Source organism: Psittacula echo (assembly GCF_963264785.1).
Source record: "Psittacula echo genome assembly, chromosome: 1".
In the NCBI taxonomy this organism is placed as follows: domain Eukaryota; kingdom Metazoa; phylum Chordata; class Aves; order Psittaciformes; family Psittacidae; genus Psittacula; species Psittacula echo.
The window spans coordinates 130,154,019-130,178,877 of NC_137735.1; the positions used below are offsets into that span (position 1 = coordinate 130,154,019).

General features: G+C 40.1%; 1 protein-coding gene across 1 annotated transcript; it reads right to left on the reverse strand.

The window, feature by feature from the left end:
* Positions 1-403: 403 nt before the first annotated feature.
* Positions 404-24,840, reverse strand: DMTF1 (cyclin D binding myb like transcription factor 1). Its single transcript, XM_080629919.1, has 16 exons — positions 24,724-24,840; positions 24,083-24,199; positions 23,098-23,192; positions 22,275-22,389; positions 18,395-18,471; positions 16,716-16,873; positions 15,917-15,949; positions 14,825-14,934; positions 13,883-14,111; positions 12,067-12,218; positions 10,268-10,483; positions 7,789-7,874; positions 6,686-6,844; positions 5,488-5,865; positions 2,526-2,673; positions 404-1,742 (listed from the first exon to the last, which is right to left on the reverse strand). Exons 1-16 carry the CDS (start codon positions 24,830-24,832, stop codon positions 1,633-1,635), a joined length of 2,292 nt encoding a protein of 763 aa, XP_080486045.1. The 5' UTR covers positions 24,833-24,840; the 3' UTR covers positions 404-1,632.
* Positions 24,841-24,859: the final 19 nt, after the last annotated feature.

Genomic DNA, 24,859 nt, shown 5'->3' on the forward strand with positions numbered 1-24,859 from the left:
CCAGCAGTGATGCTGCTGCCGTGTCAGACCCCTTTCAGCTCAGCTCTCAGCTCCGCTCGAGATGTTGAAGTGAGGACAATCAGCCTGAGAGGCAAGAAGTGGGTTGTGCAAGGATAAATCAGTACATGATTTTCATGTAAATGTATATGTAATGTCCCTCTTGGTGGGGAGAATTATTGCCATAAGACGTGACATTCTGCTTTCTTTTGAAGAGCTCCTGTTGCGCTTGATGAACATTCCAGTTGTGCTGATGGTTCAGAATGGCACAAGCTTTTTCATTTTGGAAAAACAAAACCCCCTGCACTTTTTATTACTGTACAAACTGCAGCATTGCAAAGGATCTGTAGCAGTACAAATAAATGGCATCTTACAGTTCCGTAAGACAAATACTCTTTATTTTGCTGAAACTGAATATACAGTTATTTCTGTTCCCTAGGCAACCATTTGAAACTACAGCTTATTTTTTCTCACGTTAACAAAACCACAGACTGAAAAAAAAGACCCAGTTTGGATTATGAAGAGCTAATTACAGAAATAAATAAAATAATTTATACAGGAGTCTTTAGTTTCTGTAGCTTTTTCTCTCGAATACCTAGCTAAAAGGCTGCTGCTCAGCCTAGTGTCTGTTTCAAAACCTTGAATTACTTGGCTTCCTCTGCCTTGGGGCCCTATGCCCAGCTCCTCACAGAGCTGTTTCTCCCAAGACTTTGCCACCCTGACACCACCCCCCATCCACTAACTTGCTGCATAAATCACCTCTGGAGAGGTGGCTGGTAGTGTCATGTAAACAGCGAGAGAGAAACTGTTCCAGCCTACTCACTACAACCTTCAAAGGAGTTACGAGCTTGTGGGGAAGGCTGGTGGGTCCCGGTAGCTTCCCTTTCACACAGCCCTTCCCTTTTGATTGAGCTTGCTGTACTGATGAAGGAAAATTAAAAGCAAAGAAGAAAGAGATTTTTCACAAGTGGTCTTTCTGAGCTCTGCCCGTTGCCAGCAACGGACTCCTCAGGAACAAGCAGACCTGGCAAGTCCCATAAGCTTCTGTGTCTTCTTCCTAAGCTGTAGGCGCACTGAGCCAGGTGAGATGGGAATACAAACCATTTTTCTTCATGATGCTGCCTATGCTCCCTGAAGTCTTTGATGGAATATATTTCTTCCTGAAATGTAACAGTCTCTTACTCCATGTATCACAAGAGTCAGTAAGTGCAGAAATCCTCACCCATTCTTCATGAAACATGTGCAAACTAATCCTTGCTGCAGCACTAAGAGGCTACAGCCCACGATCTTTGACTTGTGTCCAGTTTTCCAGATGTGCAGGCCAAGCACATCAGTAACGTGTCAGATCCAAACTGACCATGTGGATGCTACCAGTGAGCACTGCAACAGAGGGTCTTTAGAACACTGAGACACCCCGGCTGAGACGCAGTACATCAGGCTTCAGCTGGCTGCACTGTGACCCTTTACAAAGGAGGAAACCAGCCTGAGCAGAGAAAGTGCACTGCAGTCATTTCACACTGGAAGTTTCTGTTTAAGGACACAGACTGACTCCTTTCTTTGGAAACGTGGCACAGGGTTGTAACTGATTTCACGATGCAAACATGGTCAACAGAAAATGGACACCATTTCTGCTTCTCAGTGACAACTCACTAAATCTTCAACATCCTTTGAATCTTCTGAGTCAGGACTGCCCAGCGATGAGCCAATGATGTGTGACCCATCTCCGTGATGCTGCAGGATAGGATCTGTCAAGAGACATAGTACATCAGAACTACTTACTGTGCCATTATAACAAGATGTAAAATACACTTAGGAGACAGAAGTGCCATCTGGAATTTTAAACAACTTTAAGCAATATTGCTCACACTGGGCAGTTCTCAGTTTCTGTATCAAGGTAAGCTATGACTAATACAGATGCAACCAGTGTCACATTTGGTCCTATCAGTGACTACTGTATCAGGCCTAGTGCTGACCCTCTGATGGCTCTACAAGGAGATCCCTCCTCTGGAAAGCAGTATTTGTTAGGTGCAGCAGTGGGAGAATGTATCTGTGCTGCTTCCAAGCCTTAGATGACTCTTGGCACGGGGAAGCGTGGCACAAGCTGAGTGCTGTGCAGACACCCCCCCAGAGAGCCCAGCCTCTCACCATGAGAGGCATGAAGTGCAATTCTGATGCCTCTGGTTTTCTCTCAAATAAGAACTAAGTTTCATTCAAGCACCAGGCATGAAGAAATGCACACTAAAGAAGGAGTTACTTATTAGCCTGTATGTACTAATTTCAAGGCTCAAGGGTGACGGAAACAGCTCAGCAGCAGATGAAGCAGCTGCTGTTCCAATGCTTTTCCCACAAGGTTAAGTGGGACTTTCTTCCACTTCTGCTGGGTAACCAACTTGCTTAGTTTCATAGCAATGACATGGAAAACTACTTAAGAGAAAGCAAGGATCTAGAAAATGATGTTTACAGGAACTCTCAAGTGCCGTTTATGAATCCTACCTCTGGCATCGACCATCTGAAAGGAACTGTCGTACCTGTTAGAGTTGTCAGGGGCAAGACTGATTCACTGTCTATATCATCCGTTGTCTGGATAAAACCATGGGAAGAAGGAACAATAAGCACAGTCTCATCATCTATTGTAGGCTGATTAACTTGTTCTTCTATCGTTGGAGAACCCAGGTCCTGCACAACACAGAAAAACAGGATTGTGAGAGTGCACCCCTGGTAGCATAAACAGGAAAACCTGTCATGCTCAGCCACACTCCATAGTAAGCAATAGACTCCCTGGATGAATTCTATCTCATTAAATTGAAATATCAGTTTACCTCAGCATTTATAGAGCATGTTTCATCCTAGTACAGGCATCTAAAACAAGATGAGAAGAATTCTAACTTGTGAGCAGCATGAGGGCAGGAGAGACTGCAAGGTGGCGATAAAATGTTCCCTTTTAAGTCAAATGTTTTGTGTACAAAGACGAGTAACTAAGTTTCCCCACTAATTGCCGCCTAGATGTTCCGAGATACTGAAGCATACCTTCATAGTACTTACCAGCTCCACAAATGCAATAGCTTTATCTGAACTTAGCATTTAGTTTCACAACTTCTACATGTGTCAAGTTTTAACTACTGAACACGGAACTCTAAAGACTCATTTTAATCGCTGTGTCTTGCCTGCCCCCTCACTTGCTGACTGCAGGTTGGCTCCAAACTTTTTTAGCTGAACTTCATGACATAGAAAAGTTGTTAACACGCTGATTCTTTCCAGGTACAAGTTGTCAATACCCCTGGTCTCTTCCAGTCCTGTAATAACTGCTCCTGCTGCCTCTTCCTGGGCTCCTGTAGTACTGCAATGGCAATAATACATCTGGCTTACTCACTGCCACACCACACTCCATCATAATCCTGGTTCTGCAAATGCAGTGAAGACATCCTAGACAGTACTCCCAGAATAAGCAAAGGTGTTTGGATTCCAGTTTTTGTGCGTGACACGCTTAAGGTTTATGATCTTTAAGGTCCCTTCCAACTCTAACCATTCTATAATTCTATGAATCAGAGATGTAGAATACTAGCAAATGTTGCTGGCAGAATGGGAGGTACCCGGACTTACCACTCTCTTCAGAGGGAGCAGGAAATGTTTGGGAGAAGTTACAGCCCTCTCTGTTCAAGAAAATACTTCAGTTCCTCCATCTCACGGGGTTTCTTTTAGGAAAACTTGTTCCCCTACATAGCTTCACAGTATTTTTATAAAGGCACCTGCCTAAAAACCCCTTCCCCAGTGCTGCTGAAGAGGATCTGACTACCTGTGCTGCAGCTCAGTGCACTCGACTTGGTCCTGATGTGCACCCATTCACGCAAGGTGCTGTACACCTGACCTGCAGAAGCAGCTTTCTGCTGAGCACACTGCAGGACCTGCCCACGACAGGCAGTATGCTGCAAGGCTTGAAACTGGGAAGAGGAGGCGTGAAAAACTAAAGAAGCCATTGTGGCAAATGGGCACTTTTCCCAGCTAGAAATAATAAAACCCTGCAGCATGACTGACTGCTTCCCACTACCCACACCCACAGTGACAATACTGTCAAATGCATAAAAATAACACTGAAAGAAAGCAACATGCAGGCATGTCTTTCTAGGGTAACTTTTCACTCAGAGTTACTCACAGCCGGTTCACTGTTTCCTATAATTTAAACACACATCAAACTTGAATCTGACTAGAAGTGTAAAGCAGATTAGAATTACAAACTCAGTTTGTTGTACTGTATAGCAAAAAGTTTAGTAGTTCTTTATATTCTGCTTGCCACAAGTGATTTCTACAAAGTGTAACTGGGAAGTAGGTTTATAGCAAAAGTTTACTAATTCTACCTCGAGAGGCTGCAACTTTAAACTGAGAATAGAAAGCTGATAGGCTGCCCCAGCTGTTGAGAATCTCATCACAACTGTTATCAACCATGAGACAGGAAAGTGGAACAATAATCCCCAGCTTTGGATGTATTCAGGATTCAAATGCTTCTGCAGTAGCAGACTGGTGAGAGGTACAAAGATCCTCCTCTTTGTAAAGCATAATGGATATGCAGCATCTATTAGAAACTGTTTCAAAGCAGCAGCCTAACAAAGCCAAAGCCTATCAACAATGGATTTTCAAGTCTGATAAAGCAGAACTACAGCAGCTGTAGAGCACTATGGTTTAGAGAACAGGATGGGGTATTTGAATCTAATTTATCTTTTCTCACAGTCTAACCTGCTCAAGTTTCTAAGGAAAGTATTTTCCACCTACTAAAGAGACTTATCTTCTTTGTAGCATCTCTATTTTCCTTGACTTACTCATTATCATAGTTCCAGCAACTGAAAGATGGAGAAATTTAGTATAAACAATCCAAATACCTGAAATCAGTGGGATAAACTCATTTCTGCATCTCAGGTGTTGGAGTGGCCAGAGAGAGAAATAGCTTAAATGCTTTGAATTCCAATTTAACAGATATTTTACTGGAGTACTATGTTTCACAGAAGTCCTCAGAAATGGAAACTGTGATGCACCTCTGTTACTAGTTTCACAGAGCAAAACCTAAATATGCTACCTCACCTCCCTTGCTCAGCAGTCTATCTGCCTGTAAAATATGTGTTGGACAATTAACAGCCTAGTTTAAAACAGCAGAATCAAATAATAATCAGATGAAGGTGCCAATAGCATTCCTATTTTCTACATCATCATGCAAAAGTACCCTGAGTAGTGAAGCAACTCCACAGCTCCTGAGGTATTCCATGTTCCAGATGAAGTCAAATAAAAGCTTTGGTACCAAATTAGATGTCATTGCTTTCACACCCATAACACGTTAATGAAGCTCAAGGATAGAGGGTCTGAACAAAACACTCAGAGAATCATGATGTACTTGAAATCACCGACAGATTTCATATAAATAGCTTACTGCAAAGGTTGAAGATACAGTGAAATTATCATCCATGCAGAAATGGGGAAAATATCAAGTACCAGGCACTCCCTTACCTCAGTAACGTAAGTGCTGGGTAAATCAGACTGTGTATCCTCTTCCTGTTTCAGGCTGGCATCTGAAATCTCTTCAGTTCTTACCATAACTCCACCCATCAGTTCACTACTATTCCTGCTGCAGAATTTGGAGGCCTCATCTTCATTGTAGGCTGACTGTTGATCACTTAGCTTGGACTGATGGATGTCATCTCGGAAGGTATTTGTTTCTAGGGCTGGAGGATCTGTCAGATGAGCCGACTGAATGTCTGAATCAACAGTAAGTTCTGCCTGAGTGACAGAGGAGGAGATATCTTCGGCAGCCACGGTGCGGATTATGACACTCGGTGTGTGGCACTGCACTGTGACATTGTCACTTGTATTTAACAAATGCTCTGGCTGTAAGCAGTATTTGCAAAGAGACACAAACAAAATCCACCAAAAATCAGAGACTTTCCTCCAAGTATTTTCAAATCTTAGACCAAATAAAAGCAAAAGGATTCAAAGAACTCAGTACTAAGTGTAATTTAGAGTTTCACATATATACTTTGCCTAGAAAGGTTGAATCAGATGATCCTTGAGGTTCCTTCCAACCTGGCATTCTAGAATTCTATGATATATATAGTATGTCACCCACATCATCTGTTGACCTTCCCTTGCCTTAAATGATGAAATTCATAGACTGAATTTGGTGTCAACTGTTCCTTTAAGTCACAAATAAATATGCAATATGAAAGAGGCAACTGTTCAGGTGAGGATCACTGCAGATTCAAAAGATCATTTTTTTCCCCTGAATTTTACATCACTTTTGTTATTCAATCTCCAGTTTGCTTCCCTTTCCCTCCAAGAAGAAATAACACTGTCACTAGCGCACAGGTTTTGTGAACACCAACATTCATTTGCAAGTGTAACTGGAAGCTGTAACAGGAAACTGTAGCATTTTGTTTCACTGGGGAGCAAGCCACTAGATGGAGACACCCTATTCAGCCACAGTAAGCACGAAGTTGCTCCCTAAGTTGTTTTGAAGCAACCTGAAGTTGCTTTTTACAAACAATACACAAAAAGAAGTTCTAACTCTTCAGTATTTTAAGCAAAATAACACTGTTACGACTTAAGAACTGCTTTTTCAATTTTACATGCACACACAGGGGCCTGCATTGTTCTGTTCCCCTCCCCACACTGCCCAAACTCCAGTCTTTTCCCTGCTCAAAATACATACCGATAAGGCGTGAACTATGATCTGTTCTGGGGAGGCTGGAGCAGCAGCAGCTGTTAGGGTCATGGTAGGACTAGTCGTCAGTGTTAGAGGAAGGCCTTGGCTTGAGCTTGTCTGTAGTAAGTACGTACCTGGTGTGCCAGTCGGCTGGAGATGGAAAGACTACAGAAGACAATACAAGTTTAATACACAAACACACTGCCTCCCTGGGCCATGCTCAGAGCATGCTTGCTTACACAAACTAGCTACCTGTAACTCTCCTGGAAAACAAACAAATCCAATCCCTACTGTTGTACTGCACTGAAAAGTAGAAACCCATCTACAGGCTTCAGCTACCAAGAGAAGCATTAAGGCTAAGACTTTATTACGTTGTACAACAGCAGGTAAGAAGGGAACAAATTCAACTTACTCTTAACATTGAGATGAAAGAGAAACTGTTATAAATTACAGTATAATAGAACTGAGAGAACCTTTACTTCCTGGGAGCTTCCTCTGGCTCTGTTATAGAATCATAGAATAGTTAGGGTTGGAAAGGACCTTAAGATCATCCAGTTCCAACCCCCCTGCCATGGGCAGGGACGCCTCACACCAGACCATGTCACCCAAGGCTCTGTCCAACCTGGCCTTGAACACAGCGAGGGATGGAGCATTTACCACTTCTATGGGCAACCCATTCCAGTGCCTCACCACCCTCACAGTAAAGAACTTCTTCCTTATATCCAATCTAAACTTTCCCTGTTAAAAGTTTGAACCCGTTATGCCTTGTCCTACCACTACAGTCCCTAATGAAGAGTCCCTCCGCAGCATCCTTACAGGCCCAGAGTTCAAGAGAACAACAAGCAGCACAAAGGAAAACTTCACAGCAGTAAAGCATTAAGATTTAAAGCATTTAACTGTACTTCATATTTTACTCCACAGCCCTAATGAACAACACTTTTAGACGTACATTTTGCTCTGAACTTTTAACTTTTAGACCTTGTAACTTTCTCTTTCAACTTGAGAACTGTTTTTATTCTGGAGGGGAAATGCACAGTTCCACGGCCTAAGAAGCAGCTGTGCTTAACAGAAAAAAGCACAGTAACAAATATCAGTTCTCTGTTACTTACTGGAAGAATCTCAAAGGTCTGTAGTGTTCCGCTGTTTAGTGTTATTGTCTCAGAGTCAACAGTAGCAGCAGGGGAATCAGCTGAGGCTGCAAAATGAAGAACAGAAAGAAAGTATGCAAGCCAATAGCTTTCAGCCTTGCAAGAAAACACAACGTACTATAATTGCTACATAGCAGGGTTCTGTTAATTCCAGTAAGAGAAAAATGAAAACTGGCTGCAATCCTAATGACAAGGTTCTTTGATTGGTACCCAAGATACAATACTATTTAAAGAGGGCATTCTAAATCCAAAAGAGCAAAAGGAAGAAGGTATGGTTTTAGTGCACAGGGATAAAGGTAAGACAAATAGTTACCTGATGTGATCTAATTACTTTTGTAATGAGATTTATAAGAGGTTCCGGCGCAATGATATCCTTTGGATTATGTATTTCTTGTTCTAAACTGATGCCAGGGTCTTTTTGTATTTTTAACCTTTTCTGCCCTCCACAGTAAGTCCACCACTGCGGAAACATCAGATGCTCTTCAAGATACCTGCCACCCTGTGTGTTATGATTCCAGTGTATAGAAGCTGTCAGTATTCCTACTACAAGTGTGTAATTATTTACGCAAGTAGATCCATTAATTCTAAAAGTAACAAAAAAGAAGCACTAAAACCAGTTTTGATATCAGATATTTCAAGATTGTCATGTCTGAACAGCTTGTACCCACAGATTTATAATACATCAAAAAACCTATTCAGAACCATAATTATGGTTGAAAAACCCACAAATTTTGGGATGCTGGAGGCAAAGTAATATTTTGCCTGGGATTAATTTCATAAATACAGAAAAAAAAGGGCAAAAGACCTACATGACGACAGCAGTGCTCCAAGCACTGGAAACCTGGCCATCTCAGACTCTGTGGCTTCAAAATAGGATAATTTTGGTCTCTTAAGAAGATACAAACTCCAATTTTGAAGCTTTTATTGTTGTAGTGGCACGTTCAAGGTTTCCTGCTGTGGATTTCCTGGTACCTAGTAGCAGACAGATGTAAGGTGTGGCCTGTTACCTAGGCAGTTATGTTCATGGAGCTTACAGGAATTACCCCTTTGAAACCTTGAGCCTTCTATCAAATGCAGCTGAAACTGGCCAACAGGTTCAGCTCTCCTGGGACTGGAAAAGATGCAATACAGAATTCACTTTGATTACACAAACAGAAATTCTTCAGGAAAGCTGACTGAAATGGGGAAAAGGCTTGTGAGGCAGACAGGGGCAAGTGGCATCACAGAATAACCATTACAGGATTCAATTACAAAGGACTAAAGGTTACAGAACACAGCACATCTTGCCTGCTCATCAAAACCCAACAGCTTTGGCCAAGCTAGGTTTAAAGTCTGAGACCTCTGATGCGTTATGATAGGTAAAAAGTTCTTGGCTTGCTGTTGTGTGTCATTCTAATTAAAAATAGATCAGATAAAATGAAGCTGGCACTTAGTATGGAGATTTAGGTAGAGTAGTGTAATGTACTTATAATCTAGTAATATAATAATGTACTTATATATATAGTATATATATACTAATTATAAAGAGAAATTACTCTACCAAATGCCTATCTAGTCACTGTCTGAAGAGTCAGTTTTTAACCTGATGAACTAATTTTGCAGTCAGCAAGACTGAAGCACAAAGTTTTCCTAATAAACTTCACAAATGACAAACAATGCAAACCAGTGCGCAATGGGGACCACAGGCTGCACATGGGATGACTCAACTAGAGTGACTAGAGTCACTAAGTAAGATTAGTTACAAGAACAAGCAGTAAGCACTACAATCAGAATAGACCTGGTAATAAATGTTGGATAATGAGCAAAGTTCATCCTTAAGAGCACAGGAAGCACCAACTTACAACACAATAAAGTGGTCAGAGCAGATTATCAGCGTGACTCAGCAGCTAACACCTTCCAGAGTGTTTGTGCCTAGAAATAACTCCGTAATGAAGAGCAGGACTAGAAAAAAACATTATATGCCTTCCCTTGAGTGTCCATCAGAACTTAGGGACAGCAGTGTATGTATTTTACAAAAGGAGATCTTGTACATGATATTCACTGTTCTGGACAAGAGTACCAGAAGAAACTTAAGGAATAAACCTTACTCCTTAGAAATAGATACATACTGCATCTTCATTAAGAGGCTTATGTACTGAAGCCTTTCCAACAAACAGGTCATATGGCAAGCTCTTGTGTGCATGCACACAGCCAGACAGCTACAGCCCTATGTGCAGGTGCTCCAATTGCAGCTTCTTGGTACTACTGTCACAGGAACAACTAAACTTGTCTAACAAAGTTATAAACAGGCAAATGGAATCCAGAAATCCTTAATGTGAAGTTATGGCAACACCAAAGTGGAATTAACAGAATTCTTTAAGACATGCCCACTCCTTCACCATCTTAACATAAGAAAGCTGTAGGTTTCATTAGAGGACAGTCGTTTGTTTCAGCTACTTACAGACATGGGTAATCTGGACTGGAATCTGCAAAGCTGCCATAGGGCTCGGTGCACTGCCTGTGTTCTCCTCTAAGCGAGCCACCCGAATCTGCACATGCTGCACCCCCGAACTGGGATTGGTGTTTGGTAATCCACTTCCAGATTTGTTCTCCAAAAGCTGGTGTCCTGGGTTGTTTTTTTGGTTCTCATGGAGCTGTTTAAGACCCTTTATCAGCACTGAGAGAAAGAATACTCATGCTAAAGCACGCTGAAGAGGCACTCTTGAAATGCTGCATGTGAGATTTATCCACAATGAAACAAGTAACCAAAATCATTCTGAATCATGGAATGGTTTGGCTTCGAAAGGACCTTAAAATCATCCAGTTCCAACTGCCTGCCAGAGGCAGGGAAGCCTCACACTAGATCATGTCACCCAAGGCTCTGTCCAACCTGGCCTTGAATTTGGAACCTTATAGAGATATATCAACTAGAAATGTAGCACATGCATAAACTACATTTACAGTCAACTACTGGAGCGAACGATTTTCTCAAGGAACCTAGACATTTTAGGATGCTTGCGGAAAAAATGAAAAGCTCCTAAAATTTTTTAGCCCTCCAAAAGCATGCATGGTATATCCCCAAGCTACAATCAAGTGTCACTAGTTGTGTAATGCTGCTACCAGAAATAAACCCTCCGATCTTACAAAACATGGAAGCGGATTTGCTCAAGAGGTGTCACTGATAATAGGCAGCAAGAGAGAATTAATCTCACAGTGGTTAACTTACATCTCTTCATCAGTACATGAAGTAGCCCACTGCTACAATAAACCCACCCACCTTTCTTCCCTGTGATCACTTCAGTTCCACTGAGAGACCAGTTGACTTATATAAGGTTACAAAGGCGGAGGCCTCTGTTTTCCTAGCATTCAATACAGCAAAGTGCTTAAACATCTCCCACTCTTAACAGCATGACATTTTGTCTGGGAAAAGAGAGTGGAGCCTGTTGATTCAGTGGCATATTTATATTATGTTATTATTAATAATTTGGTACAACAACTGCTTATTAACATATAGTAAGCGTAACAGGGCTACCCTCTCGACTGCAGCCTCCAGACACAACTAATACATAATCACAGCAATGACCACAGCAAAAGTGTCCATTAAATTAAACCTTTAATTATAACCTGATTAATCTCTCTGATTTTTTTTTTCCTCTCCCCAAGTCAAAGAAAAGGAGGACTCAAGGTCATGCAGACTGAAATACCCTTTGGCCAGGCACTATTTTCTCCAGCCAAGAATGAGAAAATGCTATGAGAGGTGTATATTCCCAATTCCTTCCCTCCTCCTCACTGCATAGCTCGTAGTTAAATTTACCTTCTGTCTACAGCATAGATTCAGCACCTCACACAGATTACATTTTAACATTTTAAAGGTAAGAGATCTAACCTGAGGTGATACTGTTAGGCTGCAGATACATATCACCTTCCACCTGAAGAGGTTACTGCCCTCCATAAAAAGATCATCATCATCATCTGAGATCTGCCAGCTGAGCTGCTTATATACATGCTCTCACTTTAGCCCACATGAGGGTAAGTTGCTATACGACTAAAGAGTACATTTTACATCAGCTTGGCTTGTTTCAACTGAAACACTTAATGACTGCAATCCAGCCAGCAGATCCAAGGGGCTAGTAACTTTCAGCAAAGGAGCAATGTGCTCTTTGGCCAGCAATGCTGTAAGTAGGCAACAAAATGCAGCCTTATTTCTTTGCCATTTGTGAAAGGAGCTTTCAGAAGAGAAGTGTGCAAGTAGTACATTACCAGGGAATGAAACATCTTTGTGGTTTGCAATCTGTCTTTTAATGGTCCACCATTTACTCCGAAGCCACTGTGGTGAGCGGACACTACTCCATCCTTCAGCTAGTAAATCCCAATTGATGTCATTTTCATCAGACACTTCAAGTTCCGCTATCCTGGCAGGATACAGAAAATATTTACCTGTTAGAAACTACCCTCCAGCCTGGAAGAGGTGTTGCACATCTCTGGTCTTGTCACACGTAACAGCAGCAAAATGGCATGCTAGTGAATAGTCCAACAGAGCTCATGAATCGACACAGGCTTCCAAGGCTCCACGCTGCCAGAGGTCAAGCAGAATCATAAAAAACAGAAGATGGACTAGACCTGTTAGATGATCCAGCCTATCTCCTTGCCATGCAGGATTATTCTCCCTATTTACATAGACGTTAGGACTTTGATCAGATTATTGTGAAGCATTCCAAATGGGGGTACTTGCATCTTTTCTCTTTGGAAAGCCATTCCCCAAGTGCATCCTCAAGGCAGGAAACACTTCCTGAGATTTATTCTCAACTTTCACTTACTTAATTTCATGTTATGATATTTACTTCTATTTTCTCCTAACAAACACTCATCCACCCTTAACATGGATTTTTGCCTCCTCTCAGATGCTTCTTAGCCAAAGCAAATGAAGTTAACTACAGTATAGAACAGTTCCTCCTAAGTCAACCCTATCAGGCTCTCTAGATAAGGGACAGTCTTCACATAATTTTGGCACATGTTATGCAAACATTGGATTCTACCAGAATCTGTTTGAATACTACACATATCTCTGGGCTGCCTCCACCTCATCTGTATGTGGAATGTATGAACAAGAGATGAACAGTGACAGAGGAAAAGATTTTTTTGGAAGTCAGGAAAAGTTCTCTTCACAAACCAAGCAATAGCACTCAACACTTCCTGACTTAAAAAAAGGGGGGGTGAGGAAGAAACAAGCTACCAAAACCAACCCTGCAGGATGAGTTAAGGATTCATGGACACACCAAACCAGATTCTATTTGTACACAAATACTAAGAATTCTAACCAGTGCATTCTGAAATGTGGAATCAGGTTCCTCATTTGGAGTTCACGTCAAACAGCCTCAGTAAATCAGTGAATATTGCTTTGTAAATAATGCTCAGATTCCCTGGATGCCTTGGCTTTTTATTCCCACCCAAAACTATCAACCCATAAAAAATCCACTGGCTAAAAAGCCTGAGTTAAAGGCATTCAAAATGGGAGGAGGACTGGAGACAGCAAAAGATTTCCGAGTTGCTTTCAGGTTGCCAGTTCAAATGTAATCAAAGATATTGATATTCAATTAGTGTTTGGTGGCCTATGTGAAATTAATTTGCAGTCTCAGTTTAGTCCTTTGTAGACAAGATGTCCACATCACAGAAACCACCACACTTGACCCTTCTTGGTCATCTCAGCAGAGAGGCCAAGGACTAAACGGGCAGGGAAACTGAACTACCCTTCAGCTAAGGGTTAAAGCGCACTGGTGGGGCAATGTGTGGGAAGCTTGCACGGTTGCTGCCTGTGCTGTACCTTTTCTGTGGAATAAAGAAGACTTAAGTCTCCAGGGTTTTCCATCTGACACCTTTCACGAACACTAACATTCACTAAAAAAAACAAAAAACAAAAAATATGTTCAATAATTAATCTCTGGGAACTGTAAACACAGCAGTGATTTTTGGTGGGTTCTAGAGTTTTTAGTGTCTAAGAAACCAGCAAAATGGACCCCAAGGGAATCCTGCTAGTGTCATGTATTACAAACCTTTAAAAGTAACTAAATTAACAAACCTCAAGATGAGATTTATTTCATCTTCCTTGGTCCACTCAGTGCCCCCACTTTGTTTCCAGTTGAGATAGTTCAGCCATTTAGAGCGGCATTGCTTTTCAGAGCGTGTCCCGACCCGTTCTGCCACAGCAGCCCATGATACACCTTGTGTGACAATGTCACCTGGTTCTGTGCTTGTCAGTTCATGCACTACCTCTGCTAGTCTTTTTTCTTCCTTCTCCGTCCACTTTCCTGAAAGAGAAAAGCAGCAGATGCCTGGTTCTGATCTGTATCAACAGACTTTTATCTTCAGCACCTAATACCTTATTTCAGATTGACTTGTGAAGAAAATGTAACTGTTCTTACTTACCAACAATATAAATCAATTCTTTGTTAGCAAATGCATAATTGCATTGTTTCATTGTTTTGCTGCCAAGTTCCTTTCCCTTCTTCTCACAGATGAACGAAACCACAAACAACTTATCAAGATACTCATCCAAGCAAACTGGTCCAAGCTATGTGAATTGTGTATTAGTTAAGTAAATTAACCATGCAACGATTTACCACACAGTAATTACATGAGGTCTGACTAAATTTTCCTTCTATTTGGATATATACACTACAAAATAAACAGTACTTTACTCCTAAAGTGGACCTGTCTCTTAATTGACACCAAATATACAGTGGATGTTTATAACCATCAAACACAAGGGAAAATACTTTCTAACCCACCTCAATAACATATGCTCTGGTGGCATACAGGTATGATGGATAATGGATTGCAAAAATAAACTGACTGTTCTGATCTTTAAGAAGTGAAACTGGAGAAACCTATAGCAAACGTGCTAAATATATCCCCAGATTTCACACTCTAAGTTCTTCAGTTCAGAGTGACACCACTGACACAGGCAAAGGTGACAAGTTTTAACTAGAGTGTCCATTACTAACACCAGCATTTACCTCACCTGTGTTGCAGGTATCCTTCATCAATCTACATCGATCTTTTACAGATGAAGCACTTCTCCCCAGTGCAGCTCCTATTGTGGCCCAATCGTTTCCATGCTTTACTCTCAGCCTAAACAGACACATGCTCATTAGCACTATATCAAGTTATGAGATCACCAAAATATCAAATACCCTCTAATAAAAACCAAATAAATGTGCAGTTTACAGGCTTAAAGACAGAATGGGGAGTCACTCTGATACTACAGTAATAACTAAGTTTTCTATCATCACTGCTGATTTTTATGTCTTTCTAGAAGCCTTTTGTGCCAGCTAAGCCACAGGATACTCATAAAATGCTTAATATCTGTCTTGCAGGAAAGTTCTGAGGTTTAATTACAATATGAATGCTTAGATAAACAGCCAACATCCATTCTACACAAGTTCCTCAAGGATTTTCAGGTGGAACAGAGATCACTTGAGAAACCTAAATAATGCCTGATGAAAATCCAGGCATCCTACAGTTTAAATGAAGTAAACCACTGCATAATCGTGTTCATCATTTTAACTGTTATTTCCCTCCCGCAGATGACAACAGGCTGCTTAACATGATGAGCCATGACTACTTCTGACACATCTGGACCTGCTGGCAGCTTGCAAATGACAAACAAACTAAATTGATTCAAACATATCCAGCAATGAAATGAAATACATTCCCTTTCTGATTTCAGTCCAACCTGGTTTCTTCAAACTGCTCAATCCTGGAAAGCTGTAAGAGCAGATGAAATCTGCAGCCCTTCCTCCTTGATTTATCAGGTTCATAGCCAAAATCAAAGAGCCTTACTGACAATTTATGTATCTCTAATACTTCATAGGGCAGATCTTACCCTTGACCTGCCACTTTCTTTAAAAAATAACCTTTGCATTTTTATTTCTCCTCTGATTAATTCAGTGGCTGCTATTTTCTGATAGAGTTGGAACAGTCACATTTCTTTGTAAATTAACCACTTTTCAGTGGTTTCATGTAACAAAACCTGTAGAAACTGCTCAAGCTACTAAATATAAACAAGGTATACAAACAAGGTAGCCTGACCTTGATAATAAAAAAGACTTACTCTTTAAGCTTTTCTATTTCCTCAGGAGTATACCTAAACAGGCAAATAAAAAGACATGATTTTAAACATAAAGCATACACCAGAAATATTTTTGTTTTACTAACCACACATTTAGTTGCAAGAGATTAAGGAATTTCAGCTGTAAGCAACAATCTGACTGAAAGAACATGAAGAACAAATGCCATTTTCTACACTGGTGCATTTCTAAGGTGATCTGCTCGGACATTCCTTATTTGCCAGCAAAATTCCTCATTCTTGGTGATCTTACTACTAAAAACAGAATCAGAATTCTGTGTATTAGTGTCTCAAGTAAACAGCTGTTTTTTTCCCCACCCTTCTCAGTTCACAATCACCCTAAAGCTGTCTATTAAGCACTGAGGTGGTATTTTTCATTTTCAACTACCTTTAAAAACTAAAATCTAACGTCTTTTTCAGTACTTCTGAATGGCTCCATAACCACTTATACCCACTGCTTTACAGGTGGCAAACTAAGAGCACAGGGATGAAGATCAATTAGCTCAAGATTGCAGTTCTAGAAAGAAACACCTCAGCAGATCCATGCTTGTGTGAAAGTCTTCTTATCAGAATCCTCTCTACATTTTTTAATTTGTGAATGCCATCAATTTAACACAATTATTGTCAAGGTTGATCTATCAGAATTCAGCGGAGGTGACTTATGATTAAGAAGAGTTAGGTCTGTTTGGCTACAATCTTGCGTGTTCACATATAACATGTCAAACATTAAATATATGACCCTCCTCATACCAATAAACCCATGCGGCATTAGAGGTTTTCATACTTTCCAACATGATTTCTGTCATCATACATGCGAAGAACTCTTCTATAGACAGCAAAGAGAGGCCGATTCAGACCCCAAGCTATTGTCCTGTAGAAATCTTTTCTCTCATCTTTTGACATTTCAAATATAATTTCAGTGGCATCTTTTATTCCACGGGCCTAGAAGAAAGCATTTAAAAAACAAACAGAAAATCACAAACAAAACCCCTTAGATAAAGTTTCCTAGAAATCAAGAAGCAGAACACGTATACATGCATACACTATGATGCAACTTTCTCTGTATCACAAATACTACAGTCCAAAAGCTAAACTGTGTACGAATTAGCTACCTCAAATACAAACCCCTGAACAGAAGGTTTGGGGTTTTACTCATCACAACAGAGTCCAGGTAGACACAGAAGCTCTAACTTTAACCCACATTTAAACGGTGGATTTAAAAACTGGTCAAACAATTCAGGTCAAAAACTGAATTATCATTTAGAACATCATGGAAAATATACTGTAGTAGAATTAGCCTGGAGTCATAAAACGGAAGGTTGTCAAATGGTGCTATATCAATTTATGACATAATTTTATTTCTTTCTTATCTGAAATAAATTGTTTTTTAACTATTTTTCTTGTTCTGATGGAAACTCAAAGTAAGTTTGATAAGTATAAAGGAGGGAAGTATAAAAGGAGAGCTTTAGTTTAATTTCACCTTCAACTAAAAATCACTGCATTTCATTTATTTGAAGGAGTGCAAGAAAGCAGATAAATGGGAAAATAATGGACAGAATAAGCTATGGGTAACTCTAAAAAGTTATTTGGCTAGCTTAAAAAAGTCTATAGATTTAAAAAACAGTATTACTTATTGATACTATTTTAAATACATTATAATATATAAACATATCAATATATTATATAATTATATTAAAATACTATTTGTAAAAAAATATAATATATAAATATATTAAAATACTATTTGCGGCAGAAATTCTAATACACATGTAGGCAGACACACTTTCTACAACTAATACTGAGGGTTTTATACCAATAAAGACTAAATTCAGGGCTTTTTCTGATCCACAGATGAATGATGGTGAACCTGTAATATCCAGCCTATATATTTTCAGCTTTAAGGACTCAGCTCAACTATTCTCAGCTGTAAACCTAAGACAAATATGACCTATGGGCAATTATCACTGTTAGCATGCTAACTGCAGGCCTATTTTTACACTGAACTCTGACACCAATATATTAAGGGGAAGAAAGCAGATCCTGACATTCTATTAGGGTAGTAAACAAACACAGATATGGCATCAAAGAAGTCTGCAAGTTGTATTCAATGCTTTGTGAGGAAAATTATCTCTACCCCTAGCACAGTATTCTTTCTGTTTTCACCAAAGGCTTCATGAATCATGTATATTCATAGAGAGGGATTAAGCCACTTGAGCATCCTGACAAGGAATTCTAAAATGGATTATATTCAGTACACAAATTAAAAGCAATGTTATACCCACTAGTCTTAAATCCTGTGTATGGATACAATGTTCTTACGTATTTCAAATGGGTAATGACCATTTATACTACAAACGGATCAGAATTACTTATTGCATATTCTGGGAAGTCCTAAAGAAAGCTGGTTTCTAGCAGGAGCTGCATCACCATGCCAACTAGCCGATAACATGCTCTAACACATACCTTTAAATAACGCTCAATGTTACTCATCAAAATATCAATTTCTTCTTTGGACCACATCCCTTGCTTCCACTTATGGCCTGAAAATAGAAATGACCAACTAATTACTGAAGTCAAAGTCAGTAAAACAGCAAGAACAGAAGGATCAGAAAACATGACCCTCATTACTGCAATTAACAAAGAAAAGAGTAATTTTAGCTACTTAAACAAACTAGAATATCAAACAGACGTTATTTCAGAACTGATAAACAATCCCTAGTAACTGTCAACTAACGTTTAAACGTGAGTCAAACCCCTCTTCAAACACGTGCATTTTTAGAAAGCCAGAACATCAATTCCTCTATGTGCTGTGAAGTCACATTTTCAGTCTCTCTCTTCAGCCACAAGTAGCAAACTTCTGTCTTTAAACTGACACCTGTACTTTCCATGTATTCAAATGATTCCAGAAGCTGGGACTTTAATTTGTGACTCCTAATGTTACTTGAGGACTTAGCAACAACATGGGGCTCTTATATGCCTTGCCACTCCTAAACATCTGTGTGCAGCACTACCTACTGTGAGTGCTTTACACGGAGATAAATGCTCTACCTGGTTTATTCTGACAAGCTGGTCCCTATCTGTCTCATTTTTATTTTGCACTGGGAATAACACCAGTGGTCACAGTTAAGATAAAGAATCATGGTAACTGTTTCATCTCTGCCTAAGTCCTTAGTAACAACAATGCCAGTTAAGCTTTCAAAGCAAACCCGATGGACTTTATTATTCAGAGAGAAATTTTCAAACCTGAGGTCTATCAATAAAACATTAAAACATTCCTACCCTAAATTTATATTTTTTTCCTTTATACTTTTTAAATCTCTTTTTTGCCCTCATACCGTACTTAATATTAATGGTCACTTATAATTAAGATACTGCTGGTGACCCAGTTTACATACTGGTGTGTGCTGGCTACCTGCCCATCGCTGCTCAGAAAAATCAGGGTACTTTCCTTCTTAGCCTGCTAATTACGAGAGCTGAGAGGCAGAAAACACCAAGAGCCTGTTTACTCAAATCCAATTATAATAGGAAGTCCAAGCATTATTACTAATTCCACTGGAAGTGATGAGAGAAAACTCTTCCCTGTGTGCCTGATGGCTTCCATCTCTTCTTCCAAAGCTACAGGGACAGAACAATTATCTACTGCTGTTGCCAATTCACACATCCATCCATGCACCTGAATTGACTTAAAGGGACACTGGTAATCTTTCCAGGGAATAACCTGTAATACCCAGCTATCTTAGGAAAGGGTATATATTTTGTACTTCGTGTGTTTGCATATGCAATGCAAAGATTATTATAACCTGGCCATAGGTCTTGAAATAAAACACTACCAGGTGGAGACTGCTATAAAATGATGAGCTCAGGCAACACATGTCAAACTCCCAGCTATTGTAAAGGAGGACACATAACTGGGATTCCTCCACAGCTCTGACAAAACATGGAGACCCCAAGAACAGTTCAGCTAGTATGGACTCTCAGATATTTTTCTTGTTGCATTTTATTGGAGATGTCTTCCTTAAATTATTAATCACAGAATCACAGAATCCCAAGGGTTGGAAGGGACCTCAAAAGATCATCTAGTCCAACCCCCCTGCAAGAGGAGGGTAACCTAGAGTACATCGCACAGCAACTTGTCCAGCCGGGCCTTGAATATCTCCAACGTAGGAGACTCCACAACCCCCCTGAGCAGCCTGTTCCAGTGCTCTGTCACTCTCACAGTAAAGAAGTTTTTCCTGATGTTCATATGGAACCTCCTATGATCCAGTTTACACCCATTGCCCCTTGTCCTATCACTGGACATCACTGAGAAAAACCTAGCTCCATCATCCTGACACTCACCTTTTACATATTTGTAAACATTGATGAGATCACCCCTCAGTCTCCTCTTCTCCAAGCTAAAGAGACCCAGCTCCCTCAGCCTCTCCTCATAAGGGAGATCTCTTAATTAGAATCATCATATTTAGTGCCCTTGTTAACTCATAACTGTAAATGCCACCTGTGATATATGGCATGTTGATATGCCTGTGGAACAGTTAAAAATGCAGTTTCTAATATATTTAACAAGACACCTGTCAAACCTGAGGCCATCATGTCAAATGAAAACAGTTACTTATTTCTGACAAATCATTAGAACATCCTCCTCCAGTCACAGCTGAGAATGTGCTGCTCCCAAAGTTTTTTACCATCGACTACTGAAAAGATCATAAGCCCTGTGCTGCTTGTCACCCTAGAGCACAGGAACTGTAGCATGACGATTTCCCACTACTTCCACCAAGCTGCATCAGTGCTGTGATGCAAAGCGACCTCTTTGCTATCTCATCTCTGCCTCAGTCACTGGACTGAACACTGAATACCTCTGAAGCTTTATAAATGTAGTAAATGAGGACAGAGAAAACAGGCAGCAATTATTTATTGGCTGTTATAAGCAACACAGGTGCACACTTGAGATCAGGGAGTGATCAGTGACAAGTCACTTGGCTCCCTTTCTCTGATTTTTCCTTATCCAACACCCAGGTTCCCTGTGCCTCACACTCATTTTTTCATTGACTCCACAGTACATTCAACTCTCTGGAGCTGAATTCACTGCATAAAAGACCATTTGCTTCTGTGAGAGAAACCCATTAATTTTTCTCCTAAATTCTTTCAGTAAACAAGGGAGTTGCTTTGAACTGACTGAAAAGGTTTAAATTTTTTCCCCCCTAGAAAGAGGTAAAGTCAGGTTAAGAAACGTAGTAAAGACTGAGGAATCTGGAGAGACATGTCTTCATTTGACACTAAGTTGTTTCTCTAAGTTTAGAAAGGCACTTCCCCTGGGGGAAAGGAAAAAAAAGCTCTGAAGTTCAGCAACTATCACATGATTGCACAGATATGTTTTTAAAAGGGAGGAATGCCAATGGGTTGGCAATTTTAGGAGTAGCAGTGATTATTTCAGTAGATCTTGGTCTGCATGATCCCTCTATTTCTGAAGCAACTCCATGCCAGAAACTGTTTCACATGAATTACAACACATAGCCCAATTAATAAACCCTTCTTGAGGGAAGATGTATTAACCTGAGCACAGATTCTTTTCCTGGTGTACCCCCCTTCTCTGACTGCAGCTTCCCACCTCCTAACCAGGCAGAAGTGCCAATGGAGCAAACACAACTGTCTGCCCCAACTGTGCCAACATGTTATAGAATGAATCATAGAATCACAGACTGCTTTGGGTTGGAAAGGACCTTAAAGCTCATTCAGTTCCAGCCCCCTGCCATGGGCAGGGACACCTTCCACTAGAGCAGGTTGCTCCAAGCCCCTGTGTCCAACCTGGCCTTGAGCACTGCCAGGGATGGGGCAGCCACAGCTTCTCTGGGCACCCTGTGCCAGCGCCTCAGCACCCTCACAGGGAAGAGCTTCTTCCTAAGAGCTCATCTCAGTCTCCCCTCTGTCAGTTTAAAGCCATTCCCCCTTGACCTATCACTACATGCTCTTACAAAAAGTTCCTCTTCAGACTTCTTGCAGGCCCCCTTTAGTGATTAGAAGACTGTTGGAAGGTTTCCCCTGAGTCTTCTCTTCTTCCATCTACAGAAGTTCTCTACCATGGCCACCAGAATCCCTGTCACCCCTGCAAGCATTACCCCACTTCCTCTCCAAGTGTTCCAACTTTCTTCTTACATACAAAGTGTAAAAGCGATGGTGACAACTTAACACATTAGATCTCTCAGCACTTTTAGAATCAGTCTACTCAAATACCTCCACTAAAATAGCCAGACCAGAGATTATGTTATACAACCTGCAAAATGTTATGTGATGTTTGGAATAAGTTACCTTTTCACAGCATGGGAGAACGGCATTTGATATATCCTACCTTTATTTGTTAGGGAATCCTTATCCTCTTTGGTTGTGAACCAGGCTTGACTAACAGCTGACACTTCTTCATTGCCCATTGGGGAGATTTCATCCAGCTGTTCATTCTGAAGAATCTTGAAAAGACCAACATGAAATCATCCACTAAGATCTCTAGTTCTATCACTCTGCATTTAGAATGGTGGCATAACTTGAAGGCAAATGAAACCAGCACACCTCATGAGCATGCTGACTGCTCAGAAAGCACCACTTTTTAGATATGGCATGAGAAATACATTGACCTCTCTTAAACACCTGAGCAAGATTTAGCATTTTAACATACAGATACTGTGAGAATTAATTTGGTGACATTCTTCATCCTGTTTAGTGTACAGTGAATAGGAAGAGTATCGCTGGCTTTGGTGGAAAGAGGACTATGTCCGCCATCTCCAATCTAGAACTTTCAGACATGGTACATTCACAGTCAGAACTCTTTGCATCGCTGACAAGACAAAGCATATTTAGGCTTGTTCTAAGGCATAATGACAGAAATAACATATAAACTTGTCTTCCGTGCAGATCATAGAGGATAGAATTATCAGTGGAGGGTTACATCTATTAGTGTTTACTGTACTGCTCTTTGGGCAGTAAGGCACACTGCAAATAATCTTCTTCAATCACATTTCTATGGAACAACATTTTACGACAAGATGCATGCTCAAATACATTAGTTTCATACTAAATGTTATTAATTTAATAAGCCCTCTCTGTTATTTGTTTCCCTTTTGTTTCAATTTAAAATTAAGCTGTACATCAAATAGGTCGATTTTGAAGTTTTACTGTACCTGAATCTGAGTAACAGTTCCTTCGTTAATCTCATCTTCAGCTACCTCAGCGGTAGCAGTCATGGTCACCTCGAAGCTCTGATCATTTTCTGAAACTTCAAAATTGGTAAGTCAGCTGAATGCTTTTTATAAATTGCTACTTTTGCACCGAATTAGAGAGGCTTTATTCAGTATGTATTTATTAACACAGTAAAATCATCAAAACTATTATCAGCTGTTCCTCTTAATAAATTTAAATATGGGTTTTGAAACCTTCAGTTTTACACTACAATTAAGACTTACTGTGAAACATACAAATCAAAGGTGTTTGATTTGATGCAAACATTTGGAACAGAATTAATGCTTCCTTTCCAGCCCTATCTTTAGTGTTATCCAATTACTAAAGGGCAATGTTCAAATCTTTCAGCTGCATTCCTTTTCCCCAATTTTCCTTCAACAATGTGATAATGCCTTTACTTCTAAGGAGCTTCTACTAAGGTCCATCAAATAAACAGCCACTCTAGGTATTGTAAATTGGTATTTTAACTTGCTAGATCTGGTTTTGCCTTCCTTGGGAGATTATATTGAACTATCTAATATTTAATCAGTACAAAGCTTAGTTTTTGTACAACAATCTCTACCTTAAAAAGACCATATAACTTCATTATTACAAAACATGGAAATACTAACTGTACTGTTTGATCACTAAAACAAAACTGACCACTTTTGCAGGAGGAGAGCATCTAGTTCGCTGTGCATTCACTTCAACTCATTCAATGCACTGTGCCTGCAGGCCTCTCTCTGTAAGGCAGGCTTAGTTTACCAGTACTGTACAGATAATGATTGCTGCGAAAACATCCAAGGCTCTGAGATGTAGAGACAATACCTAAGTATATTAATAAAATTTGAAAATAAAATATGCAAAATATTCTAGTATGATCCAAAGAGGCCACTTTTAACCTTCACCAACAGAAACACATGCTACAGGAGTACACAAAAGACTTACTTGGAACTGCAACAACAGAAATGCATGGGGTGGAATCATCAAGGCTTTGATCATCCTCTGATAAGCAAAGCCTCTTGTGTGGAGGTTCAGTGCTGTCTTCAGAGTCTACTTCATCAGCTTGTAACAACAAAAACACACGTGGGTTACTTTCTGTTAATGAAGTGTAGCTTTGGACAGAATTCTACTAACAAAGTGGACCAAACCAAAAGGTAGAAGCAAATGCAACAGGTTTGTCTGGTGTTTTACTACTGCCCAGAAACTTAGTGTAAGTTTACAGGCAACAACAGTTCACCTGCTTTCTTCAACATGCATTTTCTGTGAGATTCTCTTTGTAAATTCTGTCCATAGTCCAACACACACAAACCAGTACCTGACATCTACAGAAATCTGGGTACATGCTTAGTTCTAAGAACTCATTTCCACTGAGGTAAGTCAGAATAGATATATCCTTGTTGGGCACACACATTCATAATTCTGTGATTTACACCTATTTTGATACTTTATCTTTTTTAAAACAAATGAGAACTAACTGCAGCACAATAATCTAAATCCAAGTACCTCACAGAATTTGGAGGCAGCTAAATATGATGGTTGGACCAATGGAAAAAGAAGAAAAAACACTATGCAATACAATTCTATACCATTTTGAGGGCAATGAAGTATAAGGTTCCCTTCAGTGTCCTGAGTCAAAGTCACAGAGTTCACGGTTTCTACTGTCACTGTGTCAGACTCTTCTTCAGCTGTGCTCATACTCAAACCTGAAAGAGCAACACACGC

What these genes read in the sequence shown, in the direction of transcription:
- DMTF1 (XM_080629919.1), bottom strand. Translation starts at nt 24,832, where the DNA reads ATGAGCACAGCTGAAGAAGAGTCTGACACAGTGACAGTAGAAACCGTG. An exon ending in ACTTCATTGCCCTCAAAATG is followed by an intron (nt 24,200 to 24,723) that starts GTATAGAATTGT and finishes TGTTGTTACAAG; the next exon opens with CTGATGAAGTAGACTCTGAA. An exon ending in GAAATAAATCTCATCTTGAG is followed by an intron (nt 12,219 to 13,882) that starts GTTTGTTAATTT and finishes GTATCCTGCCAG; the next exon opens with GATAGCGGAACTTGAAGTGT.